General features: G+C 35.0%; 2 protein-coding genes across 2 annotated transcripts in view; one reads left to right on the top strand and one right to left on the bottom strand.

The window, feature by feature from the left end:
• Positions 1-285: 285 nt before the first annotated feature.
• On the top strand, positions 286-7,282 carry LOC133323186 (sodium-coupled monocarboxylate transporter 1-like). The gene is made up of 7 exons (XM_061532137.1): positions 286-562; positions 633-781; positions 1,091-1,252; positions 2,751-2,866; positions 6,008-6,367; positions 6,429-6,896; positions 6,967-7,282. Exons 1-7 carry the CDS (start codon positions 292-294, stop codon positions 7,280-7,282), a joined length of 1,842 nt encoding a protein of 613 aa, XP_061388121.1. The 5' UTR covers positions 286-291.
• Positions 7,283-14,259: 6,977 nt separating this feature from the next.
• The window catches only part of LOC133323185 (homeobox protein 5), a 45,306-nt gene continuing 40,087 nt past the window's right edge, over positions 14,260-19,478 (bottom strand). The window contains exons 6-7 of the mRNA XM_061532136.1: positions 15,088-15,286; positions 14,260-15,044 (exon numbers count right to left, since the gene is read on the bottom strand). Coding sequence (XP_061388120.1) covers positions 14,263-15,044; positions 15,088-15,286 — 981 coding nt within the window. The 3' untranslated portion in view covers positions 14,260-14,262. The remainder of the gene's footprint in view (positions 15,045-15,087; positions 15,287-19,478) is intronic.

The raw sequence follows: 19,478 nt of genomic DNA, 5'->3' as shown, positions 1-19,478 counted from the left end.
ACCAAAAACATCGTCACAATGCCTGCTCCAATGGTGGCTATATTGAAATTGTTGTTTTTGTGTGCTTTGGCACACACTGCTGGATGTTTGGCCTTACCAGCCAAGGGTATAGTTGAATCGTTTGAAACAACAACCGATCCACCAACCACGAAATCGGAATATGTTATTGTACGCGGCGAGGATTCATCAGTGGAAAATCCCCACTTTAAATTGGCCGCATCGGTGTTATTGAAAAATTTAAAGGATGTAGCTGAAGTTGCAATTCATCCATCCTCCGATGATGAAGAAACCATGGAAGAGTGTAGTAATCCTTCACATAAGGCCACATTTTCACCATATGATTACACGGTACTCTTAGGAATGTTGGTCATCTCATTGGGTATTGGCATCTTTTATGGATTTTTCCAAAAATCTGGTAGCTCCTCAAATGAATTTTTACTTGGTTCGGAAATGTCCATATTTCCGGTTACACTGAGTTTGACAACAAGTTTTATCACCGCCATTGAATTGTTGGGCAATCCATCGGAAATGTATTTCCAGGGAACACAATTTGTATTGATTGGTAAGGGGAAATACAACAAATTGATTTTTGTCTTATAAATTTAATTGTATTGTTGTTGTTTTATTTGCAGTTATTCCCATGATATTTGTGGTACCAGTTGCTGTCAAAATTTTCTATCCGATTTATTTCAAAATGGAACTGACCAGTTGTTATGAATATTTGGGTATACGTTTTGGCAAGGAAATTCGTGTGTTGGGCGCCGTTTTGTATGTGCTGCAGGTAGGTTGCAAAACACAAATATTTGTCTAGGCTTTCAAAGAATACATCGATTCCGGACCGCACTAAAGTAATTTTATGAAATTCTGAGTCCTTAGATCGAGTTTCAAACCTGCACAATTAATTAAAACTGCTACAGTGTCGAAATGACTCTAAGAGTACCTAATTTTTTTCAATAACATAACTCTAGTGTGATCCGAGATTTATGAGGGATACCAACATATTCCCTTGTTTTTTCCTAAGTATGATTCTTAAATTATATAGAATTGTTTAAAAAAAAAATTAAAAATAAAAATCTTCACATTTTTCCAGATGTGCTTCTATACAGCAGTTGCAGTTCTTGCTCCGGCCATTGCCCTCTCAAAGGCCACCGGTTTGGATACGAAAATTGCCGTAGTACTCATCTATGTTGTGTGTGTTTTCTATTCGTCGCAGGGCGGTATGAAGGCTGTAGTTATTGCAGATTCATTTCAGGTAAGATAAGAACCTAAATACTATTTTAACAACATAACATTGGATTCTGAGAGTGCTTATGGATCTATAGTAAACTAATTTTCTGCGGGAAAATATTTTTTCTGTGAAACCAGAATTACAGACACTTGGGTTATAAAACTAGGATAGGATTTTCGGAAGATCATAAATGGGTCGGGCCGGTATATAAACTGTAGACCATAAAATGCCTGAGAACATGAAATGTCATATTACAGCCACTTCGATGCCGGCAAGGATGTCTGTTATCTTCTGAGATCCTAAAACGTCAAATCACAGCCCTTCGATTAGAAAATGAGGCTAGGGCTTTAAAATAGTAAGCGCAGATAGGTCCTTCAAAATATTTAAAATAGACCGGAATCGCTATATAAACGAAAGAATTTTGTTTTTGCAAAATAGTCAGGCTGATTCCCATTTTGTTGTTCGCCGAGGGGGTAAGACAGTGAAAACTATAGTTTCGGATCTCGCCACTGATCCTCATCAGTTCCCTTAGCTTTTTGTTGCGATATTCTCCCCAGAAGCTATTTATAGCTTCTTTACAAAAAAAAAAAAAAAAAAAAAACATTCATACCCAAATATCTCCTGTAACAAATCGAAGTTCTTACATTACCAGCTGTATGACCTCTATGAGTAGTTCGTTCGCGCCTGAATATTTTGCAAAAAAAAAAAAAAGAATAGAAATGGTATCCCAAATAACCCGCCAACACTACTAAACGAAAATCTTACATTGAGAAATTGTCTGCAACGGAGTTTCTTATCTTCAGAGAACCTAAAGGTTCTAGTCACAGCCACATCGGTTGGTAAATGAGACAAGTCCGTCTGCTGGAATCACGAAAGAAATCTCAAAAATGATGACAGACCTTTGAAAGTTTGCACAGACATTGCTATTACTTCTAGGATTTTGCTATTACTCCTAGGATACGATATATCGGTCCACGTTTCGGTGTAGCTCCATATAACGGATCCCCCAATATTCGTTACGTTTTTCGAGTTTTTCGATTTATATTCGGTATTTTGGAGATTTTGCTCACGTTTTTCACCGGAATAGGTTGTAATTTGGTTTTTGGGTTTCTCAATGTGTAGCGTATCCCCCTACCAAGAATTATTAATATTAATCCATGATTCGGAGTAGCCTCATTCGGTACAAATTCGGCTGTAAGTATATATTTTTGATTATTATTGGGTCTCAAATGTCATTACCAAAAATTATCAATATCGGTCCCCATTTTGGTACAGACACTTTTCCCAAAGTCATGTGCCATTTTGGGTCTGTTCGAGGTACTAGCCCAACCTGAATTTCGTTTGGTTTTAGAAATGCCCATTTCATGGTGGAGGTTGGAAAAAGTTCGACCAACCTGAATTTCGTTCGGTGTTAGGAATGTCCACCACTTGGTGGAGGTTGGAAAAAGTTCGATCCATTCGATTTTCTAACTTTTAACTTATTAAAAAAATTAATTGACATATTTCCTTTTATTTTTTACAGGCTGCAGTATTGGCTCTTTCGTTGGTGTTAGTTGTTGCCTTGGGTAGTTTTTACAGTGGAACTCCAGTAGAAATTTTCAAGACGGCAGCTGACAAAGGTCGTTTGGAATTTTTCAAGTAAGTATTGAATACAAATGTTTTTTATTTAAATTTTACACAATACCCCACAGATCCCAGATAAAGAGGACATGCGTGGGTGTAAATTTATATCTATATATTAATATATTATATATTAAAAATGTTATACCTTTGTACTCATGATGATACCCTGTGCTTATCTTTAAGAAAAAAAAAAAAAAATTTTATAGCGGCGTGAGTCCCTGAAAATATGTTCTTGAAAATTCCAGGCTTATATTTGTGGTAGTCCTTTAAAAATTAAGGCTTATTGCTCCGCTTAGCCTTGAATATTGATCTTTAAATATCCAAGCTTTAAGCTCTGCTAGTCTTTGTAAAAATATTCTTTTAATTCCCAGTCCTTAAACGAAAAATATTCTCTATTAAAATACTCCCTTTTAGATCTGCTGGTACTCCTGGTAAAAAATCGTCGCTTAATCTCGGGGTTTACACATGCAATTTTTGAATACAACTCTGCCGAAATCTTACAAGAGACTTCAAAAAAGAATCGTAAAGAATAGCACCAGAGTTCCTTAAAAAAAGTTGCACATTTAAACCCGAGTTATGGCACTGCAGGATCTTAAAAAATACTAAAAATGCAGGTTTATTGCTCCGTTAGCCTTTTCAACACATCTCATTTAAAAAACACGTTTATAGCGGTTAGAGACGTTGAAAATACATTTTATAATGAATGTCTGCCCATATTTGACATAATTTGATATGTATTCCTTACTACATAAAAAATAGTAAAACTTCGAATTTATCAAGAAAAACTTATTTTAAAATTAAAATATTGACCCAATTTTTTTTTTAAATTCCATTAAGTTATAAATTAAAAAAAGTCATTTCTCCTGACGCCATTAAACGTATTTTATATTCTTTAATTTTATTCCAAATAATTTATAATACCTCAAAATATGAAATTTTGTAGAAGCCGAAATACCGCTTAACCTGTTTTTATGTTAATATTCTGATCTTTAATTAGTTTGACAGATTTTTTATGATTATTCAAAGAATTTGCAATACTTTTGTATTGTTGTACATTTTTTTATAATAGAGGTTCATTGCACTGTTTAAAATGTAGACGAAATGCAAGATAAGATTTAAACCGGTTTTAGACACCATTCGATTTTATAATTTATTTCAATATTTTTAGAAATAACCATGTTCAATTGAAGATTTAAGAGTTTTTATGAAACCTAGAAAGCCAGCACGTGCTTTTTGTCAAATTAATTAAATTTAATGTGTGTATTTAATGTATTTTGCAGATCAACTTAAATTAGGTATAATTTGGGCATTTATGAGTATCTTTCATAAATAATAAATAGGTATTTTATAGTATTTTGAATATCCACTTTAATTGGGTATAATTTGGTCATTTATGAGTCTCTTTCATATATAATTCCCTAAATAATGTACTTTTTCTTTAAAATGTGTTGTTTCGGGGTCTCAGGTGAGATCCATGTTCCACATAAGATATACAGAGAGTTTTCCAATAATTTTTTTTTTAAATCCATCTGCTTGAAATTGCTCTTTGGAGATGGACGAAATTATCTTTATCTGAACCAATCTTAGCTAAATTTAGTTTATTTGCTGTAGGCTAGTAAAACTTACAGCAAATAAAATCAAACTACAAATACATTTAATGATATGCCGATCACTTTATGGCAATTTTTCTACGTGTACAGGACACCAGTGCGTATAGTGTCATTACTTATACGCATTGAATAACGTTCATGTTTTAGGAATTTCATACAGTTTTGTATCAATTTTATGTGTTCGAAATCTATTATACCAATTATTGGAATACTGATTTAAATTTATGTTTTCCCGAAGTTCTTCCAAAAGTATACTCCCAAAAAACGTTCGGTTTCACTATGCCTGCATCTATTTTTTAAAGGTCTTAGGTTTGTGACCATTTGCTGATAACTAATTCAATTGTGATCAATTATTGGATTTCATAAAAAGAAATATTCCTTATAGAAACATAAAGAAGAGCACCAAGTATTCATGAGCGGTTAACCGAAGTATGAGCTCTCATGATATTTAATTCAAATCCCTTCAATGATTATTATCGATCTAACTATACATATTCATGTTTAACTCACCGCGGATATTATAAACCGATTATATTCTTTATTTTAGTTCCATACCTTTGAACGTATAATTATTGCCGTCACTTATACGCCTCTTATTACAGCTGAAATTTTAAAAATTGATTATTTCGAAACTGTTGCTGGTGGTTTAAAACGTATAACTACTGTCGTCACTTATACGCCCGTTATGTTTGCCGGAACAATGATAGTTTTTATTGTTTTTATCTGTATATTTGCCAGTACCTTCTTACGTATAATTGTTACTGTTACTTATACGCATTATAGTATTGCCGAAATGTTAAAGTAAACTTATATTAATTTTACTTCCGCTGTTTCATAAATAACAAAAAAAAAATTCTACTCCTAGGATCCAACACACCGCTATGCCATACGGTTGACAGTTCTTTTCCTTACTGTAAATGTATTTGAATCCGAATTGATGGCTTTTATTCCTCCTTCTTTTGCTAGATTTTCAAAAATATTTGGTTGCAGTAGTGTTGGCGGTTTATTTGGGATACCATTGGTGTCTTAAAAAATATTTAAGATTTCCAATATGTCCTCTGAAGTTATTTCGATTTATGTTTGTACCCAGTTCATTGTTCCTTTTGTGCTATAATACGTATACTCATTGTCATCAAACATCAAGTTGAACATTTTAATTAACTTATATCAAATATTTAAGAGTCCGATTTAAAAATTTGTCTGTTTAAATATGGATATATGAAACCACCACAGCTAAATATATAAAATTTAGATTTTCGGTTTCTCAGGATATAGGAAATCCCATGCAGTTTTTTAAATATTTTATTTGTCTGAAATAAGAACCGAAATCTTTAAACCGCCTGTCACGTGCTTAATTTTTTTTTCAAAATTATCAGCAGACAAATGTTCAAAATTTATCTCAATTTTTATACTTTTATAATTTATTTTTCCCCTTATACTTTAGTGCGTATACTTGTTGTCGTTACTTATACGCCTATCACAACTATAAAAAAATTAAAAAAAGACTTTTATTACATTTATTCTTAAATGTTTTCTCTTTTTTCAGTTTCAACATGGATCCAACAACCCGTCACACCGTATGGTCTGTGGTTATTGGCGGCTTCTTCTATTGGACCTCGCTGTTTTGCACCAATCAGGCATCGGTGCAGAAATGCATGTCATTGAAATCTCTGAAATTGGCTCGCATTGCATTGGGTTTTGCAATTTTGGGTTTAGTTGTTGTATTCCTGCTGAATTTCTATACGGGTCTAATGGTTTTCAATAATTATGCCGATTGTGATCCATTGACGGCCGGACGTATTACAGCTGCAGATCAATTGTTGCCTTTCTATATTATTAGTACCTATGAACATGTTTACACGATGGCTGGTATATTTGTGGCTGGCATTTTTGCGGCAAGTTTGGGGTAAGTTGGCAAGAAATGAATTTGTTTTTGTTGTTACTAATATAATTTTCTATTCTTGTAGAACTGTTGCTTCTGCCTTGAATTCGTTGTCGGCTGTGACATGTGAAGATTTGCTGGTAAATGGCATGAATATTAAAATCTCCCCTGATAAGGGAGCTTTGTATGCCAAATGGATGTCCTTGGGCTTTGGTATTCTGTCCTTTGGTCTGGTATTTATTGTGGAACGTTTGGGTGGTGTACTGCAAGCCACCTTGACTTTAAATGGTCTGATTGGTGGTGTTACCTTGGGTCTGTTTGTTCTGGGCATTGCCTTCAAGAGTGCCAATACCAAGGGTGCCTTCTATGGTGGCATCGTCTCATTGGTTATTGTAATTTTTATTGGTGTGGTGGCTCAAATTTCCAATGTCGATCCTGAGGATCTGCCATTGTCGGTGGAGAATTGTGATTGTTTGGTGAATGCAACACAGACATTGATTTCCTCAGCTGCGGTGCGCAGGGAGGCTGTGGAAATTTCAGAGACTGGATTTACGTAAGTTGTGCTTGATTCGAAATGTGGGAAAATTGAAATTTAATATTTTTTGTTTCTTTTTTTCTTGCAGAGACTGGCCCATATTTAAACTCAGCTATATGTGGTATTCCATGATAGGCTGTCTACTGACACTGGCCTTGGGACTTCTGATATCGTCCATTGTGAATTGTGTACAAAAGCGTCGCGTATTGAAAATCAACTCAGCCCAGAATACATGCCATATGAAAAGGAGTTACGGAAGTAGCGATTTACCAAGAGATACCAAAACCGTGCCAGCCTTAGTCGTCCCTACACAAAAACCACAAAATCCTGAATTGGTCCAAGCCATCGCTGTAGAGGCTAGTGGTGGTCATGTAAACCATGCCATACGTTTGGATGATGAATAATAATATTATGCACAAATAATTAGAATACTATATTGTTTTTTATTATTATTTTTGTCATTAAGACAATTTATATTCAATTGTATTCACCACCTATTACATTTACACCCCGAGATATTTTAGCCCCAAAAACCTGTATTTATTTTTATGTACAAATTACCTCGTAGTTTTTAGTTCACAGCTGAGGTCCATTTCCTCCATATATATGAAATGGAATCGCTAAGTATTTTTTATCCCATCCCCATTCCTCTGTAGTCAATGAGGTCATTCTGTATCCTCAACAAGTGATACACCCAATCCTTATATAGTGATAAGATTTTTTTCTTTTTTTCTGTCTCTCTCTCAAACAACAACAAAAAAGTAATCATATACTCGTTTTCATACTTTTGTAGTAACTACTTAGTTGTATTTGTATTTGCACCAGTATTTATATCTGTATGTACGAACAAGTTCCGCTAGGCTTGTCCCTTTAGTTTAAAATATAATCATGGAAATCCTTTTTACGATTTCATTTAGAAAAATTAATAACGATTAAAAAATAAAAAAAATATATATCGAAAATGCATGCAAATCTAATTAAATAAATAATGCAAAAAATAAAATGAATAATAATTGATTTTATTGCGGGAGGATTTGGGGGCTGAAAAATGGAGAAGGGGATCGGGCCAAAGAATAAGCATGTCCGTTTTGATAAAGATCGGTCAATATTTAGCGGCACAAATGGATCCCGACTTTTGTGTGAAAAATGACAAAATTTGTATTCTATACCGTATATATTTGCCCCTGAAGGACCTAGACCCAAAAAGTTGATTATATGTTCAAGAGGAGTGGTTGACCTTTAAATTGATACCAATTATATGGTCGTATGTACTCAGATGTGGTAGTTACGCTTAAATATTTCCAGGTGCTTACGTATTCAGACATTATTTAGTAACCCAAACCACACTAGAGGGCGGAAATATAGCGCTGATCGCTTTGAAAATTTCCATGAGATTCCAGTTATGGTGAAGGACAACGCCTATAATTTTCGGTGATGATCACATAATAATTATGGGATGAAGTGGACCGAAAACTTAACATGTTGTGTTAATTTTTTTTTTTTTTTTGAGTCGATCTATGGGCCACAATTGAAAGCTCAACATCACAACATAACCCACGGTAAAGAGAATCTGGACAAGTATAGCCCTCTTCTACTGAATATTAGTAATATTTGTTGACCTATAGTCAGGTTTCAAGAGGGTGCAAATAACGCAAAGTTAGATTTTCGTGGAAGTTGTGTAGGGTATTATACGGTCGGCCCCGTCCGACTATACTGCTCCGCTCACTGGTTTTATAGTAAAGCTAGTAAAAGGGAAACGATTTAAAATCGCTCTCCGAGTACAAAATAATTTGAAAAGTGCGGGAACCCAAATGTAGTAAATATGCTAAAATTGAATGACAATACTTTAAAATCAACACCAGTAAAGAAAGTAGTAAAGTCGGACGGGGCCAACTATATGATACCCTCCACCACTATGGGTATATTAAACAGGACTATTATCATGAAATTGGATGAAATAAAATATGTGATATTTGTCTAAATGTTCGTTTGTTACAATGGGACGAAAGTATTTGAATCGACTTCAAACAAATATCCATTGTCATCCGTTGGGCTATGTCTGTACTTCTAGAAAACGCAACTACGTTATTCTATACTCAATTTTGTACATTGGGCAAAATTTGATCTCAATCTGACAAACATGAGGAGTTTGATGCACAATTTACTTAAAATCGGACGAAAATATATATGGAAGCTATATTGAAATATGAACCGATTTCAACGAAACTTGTCACAGGTAAAGTTATACTAATTCCAGTACGTTTTGTTCCTATCAGCCATATATTGATTCCTAGGTGCGTCAATTACTTAAAACCAATCTATAATATAAGGGAGCTATATCTAATTCTTAACCGATTAGCACACATCATTCTAGGCTTAATTCAGTACGCTGTGCCAAATTTCGTGCAAATCGAAAAATATTTAGGGACTTTGATGTACCTTTTACCTTAGATCGGGCGAAAATATATATGGGAGCTATATCTAAATCTGAACCGATTTTCACGAAACTTGGCAGACATCATTCTAGGCTCAATTCAGTACGTTATACCAAATTTCGTGCAAATCGAGATATATATAGGAACTTTGGTGCACCATTTACATTAAATCGGACGAAAATATATATATGGGAGCTATATCTAAATCTCAACCGATTTTTCCCAATTTCAATAAGATTTGTCCTTGGGCCAAATAAGTGACCTATGCCAAATTTCATCCAATTCGGATCATAAATGCGACCTGTACTTTGTTTACAATTTAATTTAACAGACGGACGGATGGACGGACATGAATAAATCGACCTAAAAAGTGATTCTATGCATATTCTCAAAAGGAACCATGTGTCTATCTCGTTTCCTTTTGCCTGTTACAAACATATGCACAACGACATAATATCCTGTACCACAGTGTGGTGAAGGGCATAATAACAGCCAATCTGAAGTTGGCATTCCTGTTTGCCATTTTTACTCGGATAAATTTTTCGAGTAAGAAGTTTACAAAACGAATGCCATTTTCTTTTGCGTTCTCTTAAATTTGGTTAATTTTTTACCAGTTTTGTGGGTTCAGAAGCGGTTTTCGAGAAAATCATACTAATTTCTAAAACTTCCTGCAGACCCCAATTCTACACTCCAACGATAATTTTAATTCCATATTTAAGGATTCCAATCCAAATTGTACATTTAGTGTCATTTATTGCATATTTTTATAAATTTGCATGACTCCCAAGCTCAATTATGTAACATAAATGTTAATTTCTAATTTCAGGATTCCTGCTCCATCGGTTAACCTAAAACAAAATTCTATCATATTCAGAACCATTTACAAATTTACAAAACTGCATCCATACCCCAATCTCACAGTCCAACAGTATTAATTCAGAACCATTTACAAATTTACAAAACTGCATCCATACCCCAATCTCACAGTCCAACAGTATTAATTATTTCAAATTTCAGGATTTAGTACCATTTAGTATACATTAGTATACATTTCCATAACTACCAACCTCAACAATCCTAATTCCAAATTTCAGGAGTCCAGCTCTATCGGATCATCTAAATCAATATTGTATCAAATTTAGTACAAGTTAGTACAAATTTTGTTATATTACACATTCTATTCTACTACCCACGTCATACAATCCAATAGAAATATATTTCCTACTTTGAGGATTCCAGCTCTATCGGTTCACCCTAAATCCAAATTGTACCATTTAGTACACATTAGTGTCATTTAGTACACATTGGTAGAAATTTCCAAAACTTCCTACATACCCCAATCCTACATCCGAACAGTGATCCTTACTCCAAAATTGAAATCCAAAATAAAAATTGTAACTAATTTAGTACCATTTAGTACGCATAAGTATGGACTTTCAAATTCTACAATGTAGTAGTAATCTTATTTCTAGATTTTAAATATTTTACTTTTCGTAAACATAAGTACAAATTTCCAATACTACATACACATACACATCCCAAACCAACACTTTCCTCCAAATTCAAATTGTACCAAATTTTGTAGTGTTTAGTACTTTTCGCTTACATGAGTGCGCCCTTTCAAAACATGTTTGTTTATATCGATCCACCGACCAGAGCATCCAGTTAATACGTAGGGATTATGTGCGAAGACTACATCCGTTTATTCCTCCTCCTCCTAAGCGCTTCTCGATCACACCTACAAATAAAGATTCGATCTTACCGAAATACAACCCCGCCCTCCCTACCATATGTATCTCATTATAGTAACAGCATTCATGTTGTATTAAACTTTGTGCTCCGCATCCACATAAATACGTCTGTGACTGTGACCAATCATCATTAAATTGCAAGCTTGAATTATGTGGTCCAATATCTCATCTCAAGTACTAACGAAAATATTTGAAAAATTGTTATGAAGTAATACAAAACGTTATCGTTTATTTCTATAATTAGCCATCTATTGGGCAAGCGAATAACTATGCACTGTGGTTATTTCATATTTATTTAAAATGTCCTATAAACTGTATATGGTGAATATGATAATAAATTTAGCAATGACACAAACCACAACTATTCATGATTATAGGAACTATATACGTTTTAGTAGATGGCGCCCAAATGCAATAAAAAAAGAATTAAGATAGCACCATGTAACCCGTTTTACACACGGCAGTTCATTGAAATGCTTATCCAATGTGTAAAAGTTTCTTTTTTAAGTTCACTATCGTAGACTGGGTCAGCGATATATTAAGGAATAGATGGATACAATTTAGTCTACACAACATAACATCAGGGAGAAAGTAGAGCATGGGCAAGACAAGGGTCAACACTATTAATAGTATGTTATGGAACCTAATTAGGTGATATTTGGACCAGTGTGTTATGTCGACGACGTTATAATACTTTAAGGGGAATGTATCCTAACTTAATCAGCCACACAGGAATCATAGTCAAAGAGGTAGCCAACCTACACACCCGAAGTGATACTGAAATACACACTTTCGATGTGTACAATGCAAAATATTTTAACACAACACGTCTTGTAAAATGAAATCATGGGTGAAAAGGACCAAAAACAAATTTGAAATAACAATGGAACTGGATGAACACAAAAATACTATGGGGAGGCTCAAAGGAAGCCAAGACTGAAGAGGCATTCTCACAGGTCACCTCGGTATGCAGACACATTTACACAAAATTGAAGGCGTGGAAGATCAGTAATTGGGAATCATTTCATATGTCTATACACAACTTTTGCAAATCTTTAAACCCAATTCTTGGAAAATGGTACTATTCACCATATAAATGATGTGAGTGTGTGAAGACTTTCACTAAGAATACAGAAGAGACGGGGAGACCAATCACTAGATGTTAGGTTAGGGATGTACGGTTGTTGTGAAACCGTCCACTCGGAGACTATGTCCATTGTGATCATCCTGTAAAGAAAGGAAAAAAGATAGTGGAAGAGTGGGGAGAAAAGATAGTGAGAAAAAGGGGGCGGAAGAAATATTATTTTAGCCAAGTCAAATTTTTGACAAAGCCTAGAATTCGGTTAGTGTATATTTTGGAGAATTTAATACCTTCCAAACTGTTTATGTCTTCTGCTGATCAGCGATGGACATTTGCCGAGGATGTTCTCAATTATTTCCAGTTCTTCTTCGTCCTCACATAGACGACAGTAATCCTCTCCACTGGAGTCCCACTTAGAAGTGAGGGATCTAATTTTGCAGTGACCAGTTATAATCCCCACAACGATTTTGATCTCCCTCTTACTGTGTTCCAGCAGCGAAGACGTTCTTTTACGAGAGAATTCAGGCCAGATAGATTTAGAGATCCTGGCAGCAGCAGGTTCCCTTAGCCATCTGTTACCGACTACCTCGCAATGGAACGCACGGATTCTGCCAATGATGTGGGGTTCCACTGATGTCTCAATCAGAAGATTGGACGACTGTGAGCACCCACGAGCAAGCTCGTCGGCTATCTCATTCCCTTCAATGTTATTATGTCTTGGAACCCAGCATAACCCAACTATCTGTCGTATATCATTCAGAGGGGTCTTACAATCATGAACTGCTTTCGAGTTTATAGTATGCCACTTCACCGCTTTCAGGATCGCCTGACTATCGACATATATAGTCACCGGTCCCGTGATGTCGGCATTAAGTGTTTTTACTATCTCGACCGCTTTCGTGATTGCGAGAATCTCTGCTTGAAAAACGCTACAGTTATTGTTGAGTTTATATGAGTTGTATATACCTAAGTCCCTACAGTAAACGCCTGCACCAGTGCCTTCCTCCATCTTAGACCCGTCTGTGAAGATTGACAGACCTGGCAGAGGTATGGAGCCACTGGTCCAGGATTCCCTACTAGGAAAATCAACTTTGATGTCATTAATGTCCCTATGGGGGGGACTTTATAGTCACTGATATGACTATCCCCCTTAAGAGATCATAACCTGGCGTTATTTTTAGAATGCTGGCATGACCATAGTTCAGGGATTTCAAGGCATCTGTTTTCCGGAGTCTCAGGGCACACCTGGCCGCCTGGAATTTAATCAGAATATCTAATGGTTGGAGATTCAAGATTGCATTCAAGGCTGCCTGTGGTGTACTTCTTAATGTTCCGGTGATCAAGATTGAAGTCGATCGCTGTACTAAGCTCAGTTTTGTCAGCAGCATTTTTTTGTTCACCCCCTGCCACCAAACAAGACAACCATAAGTAAGTATGGGTAAGACGATTGTCGTATACCAGTGTATAATTCCGGGTCTCAATCCCCAACTCTTGCCTATGGAGTTCTTGCATGAATAGAGTGCCAGCAATCCTTTCTTAGAGCGTTCCTCAACATTCCTATTCCACAGTAGTTTGCGGTCTAGGATGGTGCCAAGATATTTAGATCTAGATGTTTCTTAAAACTTTTTCCTTTCTAGGACGCACAACAGGTCGTGAATGAAAAATGTCCTACTGTGGACATGTGGTAACCTACTTTATAGGCAATGATCGACTGGAAAACGGACCATATTTGGTTTCAATGAAATTGATCAAAATCTCCATCGGATTTTTCCAAATAATAGGCATAATGATTTTGTTTTTAAATTCGAAAAAGGGTGATTTTGATTTTTTTTATTAATTAATTAAATGTTTACATATTGTTTTTTATTATTATATTTTTATTTTTTACACGTTTTTTTATATTATTAAAAGTTAAATATTAATACTTTTTTCTTTTTTTTCAATAAAAAGTTATGGCTTATGAAACTGATGGAATAAATAATTTTAATATAAATAAATACTTAAATATAGCTTAACATAATAATGCTCGAATATATTTACAACAAATATATTTAAAAATAATAATAATAATGTTCAAGCTGGGGCAATAGCTTTTAACGGCGTTTCGCTTAGGGCGGTCACGTTACACTGATCTCCTCATCACTGTCGGAATTCGATTCATCATAGTCGTCATAGTACATTTTCATAAATTCGGAATTTTGAAATTGTTGTTGGTGCTGTTGTTGTTGTTGTTGGTGATGGTGATTGGCAAATTGTTGACCCGCTGTTAAATGTGTTGCTGATGCTGGAGGTTGTGAATTAAGATGACCACCGCCAGCAACAGCAGCCGAATGTTGAAGTTGATGTTGCTGCTGCTGTTGTTGTTGCAAATGATGTTGCATGGCAAAGAATGGATGTCCCGGATGCAGCGCCATGTGATGTATGGCATCAGGACCTGGACCACCGCCACCACTACAACTAATGCTCAACATATTCATGCGTCGTTGTTTGGCCTCATTCAGCGTCGATTCCAGTTTCATTTTCAAATCGGCTGCCACCAAATGTTTGTGCATCTCCGCATTGATTTTGGCCTGAAACTCAGCACTGGTCATGGGCATCAGACCGCCAGCACTACTGGGCGGCGATGAGGCATTTGAAGTCGATGTTGATGACTGATCATGTTGTTGTTGCGTGGGCAATTTGGCCACTGTCAGCAGAGGTGGTGGTGATGACAATTGATGTAACTGTGAACCAAATGGTCCAATACTTGTAACGGGTTGTGGCAAATTATGCATATTTAGATGACCGGATTGTGAGACTACTGAGGATGACGACGACGGTGGTGGTGGAGGTGATTGCATTGAATTTGGTGAATTGGCAGGTTTGGGGGTTGATGTTGCCGATCTTTGTTGTAATTCGTCTTTGGAATTAGCCGGCGAATGAAGTGGCGGTGATGATGATGCCATATTGTGTGAATGTTCGGGAGACATTTGCAGTGGTGAGAGAGGGAGTGAGTGGGCGATCACATTTGGCATCGGACAAATCGGGGTTGGGATTATTTTTGTTGGGTAAAGTTTGATCACGAGATCCACCGCTGGCTAGAAGTTCACGTTCTTTGGAGTTGCGCCATTTCATGCGACGATTTTGAAACCATATTTTAACCTGCAAGAATAAATAAGAGGAATATTCAGAGATTAGACAATTTTTTTAATAGTAGATTATTCGATTATTCGAATATATGTCAATATTTCCAAATGTTTGAGATGTGTTAAATAATCTTGTTATAAATCTCGGATGTTGACCTATTCAATAATCTTAGAAAAACAAAAATTGTTTATAAATCCAGCCTTGGGCTTCCTAGCCCATGACTAAATTGAAGAACTTTTCAAAGATTTACGAACATAACATTTGTTATTTCCTAAATTTCTCATGGGGAAGGTTAGACAATTTTTAGTACGAAGTGAATATGAAATTAAAGTGATTAAACGTTTATGCCTAAAAGTATGCACCACACAATTTCCGATTTTATCGGAAACCCAAGTCCGCCTGTCTGCTGATATTATATAAGGGATCCCAATATTTTAAATAGAGCTTTGATCTGTTAGTAATACTTCGATGTGTAGGTAACTAAAAAATGGGATAGATGAGTCCGTAGCTACATTTTCCATTTGAAGTAGCTGAAATTTGTCATTCCGTGTTTTTGGAGGATCTTTGTTTTGCCATATCCCCCTTGAATCATTTAAAGTTTAAATAGATTGAAATCTTCTGTTTTATGTATTTTAATGATTATAGGTTAATTTTTCTTCCGGAGTGGATATAACGTGGCATTCTGGCTTTTGAATGCTCCATAAGGACGGGCATACCTTTATGATTTGGCCTAAAAGTATGCACCAGACTTAAAATCGAAACAATGTATATTTCCAAAACCACCCAAGCCAAACCGCGTTTTTGGAGGGTCTATGTTTTATTATAGCGCCCATATAAAAGTCCCTAAAATTACACAAATATTGTGTTAAAAAAACCCATCACTAATACAAATGACTGATGCATACTTTTAGGCTGTATTCCATTCACAGGAAGTCACACTTTAGAATTTTATATAAATAAAATTGTTGGCCATATAAAAAATAAAAAAAAGTTTAGAAAATTACCTGAAAATAGTAACCATTTATTTGTGAATTACTGTTGCCTAAAAGTATGCACCAATCATTTAATCAACATCTTATAACTCATGAGAAATATAAGTTTTAAAAAAATCAATCTGGCAAATTTTATTTATTAGCACATAAGCATAATATGCCATATAATGGTGGGCTCTGTATGGAAGTACATAGTAAGTCTGCTGCATACTTTTAGGCTTTTAAACATTTTTACGAGAAAGTAGTGAATACATAACTTTTATTTATTTACTTTTTTCTTATTGTAATTAGTTTTGCCAAAAATAATGCCTTTGCCATTAATTGGAACCTTACGACCTCTATTGATAATAACTGATGCATACTTTTAGGCTGCCTTTTACTTACACCGAATCATATGCTATAATCATATATCTAAGATATTTACAAATAACTAAACTTATCTGCATTATAGATTAATTAAATGTGTATCCAAAACAATGCCTCCACAGTCAGCTGTCATTTGTAAAACAATGAATCTCCACAATGACCTTCGAACTCTGGCTTCCAGCCAAATTTATCCAAATTCCAATTAAATATTCAAAGAAACTTTTGCAGTATTCTACCCTTTTTCTATTGTTGTGTGCCTGCCTAAATGTCTGGTCCGATCATCATTGCCAGATATCCATCCTTCAATCACTAACTGACCAACATCGTCAGGCATGTTTTCTAACCCCCCACTGCAACTAAAATTTAAACCCATTTGTCTTCGCCAAAAACGATTTCGGTAGGAAATGGTAGAAAAACAAGGATAATTTGTTGCAAATTGATTGCAAAGCAGATACAAATTATTATTTGATACATGGATCCTGTCTCATGCCATTGCAAGTTCCTTTCCTGCTTGCAACAAACTTGTAGAGAATGTGTGTTTGGTTGAAAGGATTTGCAGTTGTAGTGAAGACCAAACTGAAAACAATGAACAGAAAACGGGAGGAAGGACAAGAGAAAACAAGGAACGAATAACGAGCAGTTGAGATAGATACAGACCGTGTGACTGACAGCTACGAGAAAAGGCGGCAACTTTTGGCCATAACTGTTTTTGAATTATTGTATGCAGTTTGGAGGGAACGTTGGGGAGAATGTACATACTTTCTCAGTATGAGTGCAAGTGAATGAAATAGTAAAACAGGAGAAGATGCTGTGGAAGAGATTGAGGTATAGGAAGTATGGGTTTGGTTTATGGATTACATACAGAGCAAACTATAAGGTAAAGTAAATGTATTTTTCATGGCACTGTTGTGGAGTGGTCTTGAGGAATCCACCAGGAAAGTTTTGCTGTTTCTATTGTTATTTTTTGTAAATAATCTGTATGTGTGTGTGTGCGACTTGGGTTGATAATCAGTGTCAGTTTCCAGAAAAGTTATTGTTGCGACACACACACAGCAGGACTTTTAACACTTGAAATTAATTGTTGTAGTTATATGTGAGGATATGCAAGGATAATCTATTCATAAGATGTGTTGGTTTATGAAATTTAAATATTCATTCTGCCATTAAATGGAATAATACTTTATTTGAATTAATGAAATAATAACTTCAATTGTAAAAATAATTTTTGCAACTTTTTAAAGAAGAAAGTCGTGCTGAAGTCATTGATCTGATTTTTTATGAAAGGTGTATTGGGGACAATGGTAGTCTTTATAAGCCTAGAAGTTTATAAAATGTAAAATACGGACAATGATTTTTTGGTTTATATCCATCAACATGGCATTAAGGGTATTTAAAAAAACTTATTTTCCATTAGAATTAAAAAATAAAAAAATGACAACCTTATTTTTATACTGGCTATATACTGCCCTTATAATAAAAAAATAAAATCGAAACATTTATGGAACTAGAAAAATATTCTTAAAAACATAAAGATATTATTTTGAAAAAAATACATCATCGCCGTAGTAGCCGTATGGTCCCTGAAAATTTAAAAGCGATCAGCGCTATATTTCTGCCCTCTAGTGTGGTAATGGGTTACTGAATACTATATCAATAGGTAAGCACATGCAAATATTTATGTAACTCCCGATTTCCTGATATAATTGGTATCAATTTAAAGGTCTTGAGAAAAATATTCTTTAAAAAAATTCACACTTAAGAATTTTCTTTTTGAAAACTTCCACACCTATAGGGACGTTGAAAAAGTATTCCTAGAAAAATATAAAATCCTATTAGGTCCTGATCCTCCTAAAAAAGACCAGAAATCATCAAAGTTTCTTTAAAAAATATTTTCGGAAAATATTTTGCACCTAAAGAGCACTACAAAAAATCCAAATCCGCAAATCTGGGCTCTTAAAAAAATCACTCGAAAAGGCTTCTTGGGATTCCTGATTCTCCTGAAAACCCCTGAAAAGATTAATGGAAAAAATCACACCTAAAGGATTCTTGCAAAAATCCATACCAATAAGTTGCCGATTTCCTGAAAATTCCCTTTTTTGAAAAATCGTGAAAAATACCCTATTAGGTCCTTAAAAATGTTAACATCAAAGTTTCTTTAAAAAATATTTTCGGAAAATATTTTGCACCTAAAGAGCACTACAAAAAATCCAAATCCGCAAATCTGGGCTCTTAAAAAAAATCACTCGAAAAGGCTTCTTGGGGAAATAGTCCTTTAAAAACTCCACGCTTTTCGGTTCTTGAAAACTGTATTTTTTGAAAAAATCATCCTGGTCTTACAAAAAATCCCGAAAATCCGCACCAATAAGGTCCTGATTTTCCTGAAAAGATTAATGGAAAAAATCACACCTAAAGGATTCTTGCAAAAATCCATACCAATAAGTTCTTGACCCTTCTGAAAAATCGTGAAAACCCTTATGGTCCTTATTTTTTTTATGATACCCTACACAACTACAACGAAAACCAAACTTTCTGATTTCCTAAAATACAAAAATTGTCACTTTAGGCTTTTGGTTGATTTGACCCGCGTAATATTGTCCGATCATCATCTAAACAGCCGCTCTAAGTATTTGGTCAGATCCCCTTCACCATGTAAAATATGTGATGTTCTACATATAATAATTGCCTCTAGAGCGACTAGAAAATCTGACAAAATTAAAGTTGTCGGTTCATTGCACCTCCTGAATGAAATCTCAATTTCACCGAAAACTATAGGCGTCGTCCTTGACCATAATCGGAAGTTCATGTACAATTTCAAAGCTATCAGCGCGACATTTCCGTCCTCTAATGAA

Source organism: Musca vetustissima, unplaced genomic scaffold, assembly GCF_032173495.1.
Source record: "Musca vetustissima isolate MV318-11 ecotype Yass unplaced genomic scaffold, APGP_CSIRO_Mvet_v1 utg8116, whole genome shotgun sequence".
NCBI classification, from domain to species: domain Eukaryota; kingdom Metazoa; phylum Arthropoda; class Insecta; order Diptera; family Muscidae; genus Musca; species Musca vetustissima.
This window is presented reverse-complemented; position numbering and strand designations above follow the sequence as displayed.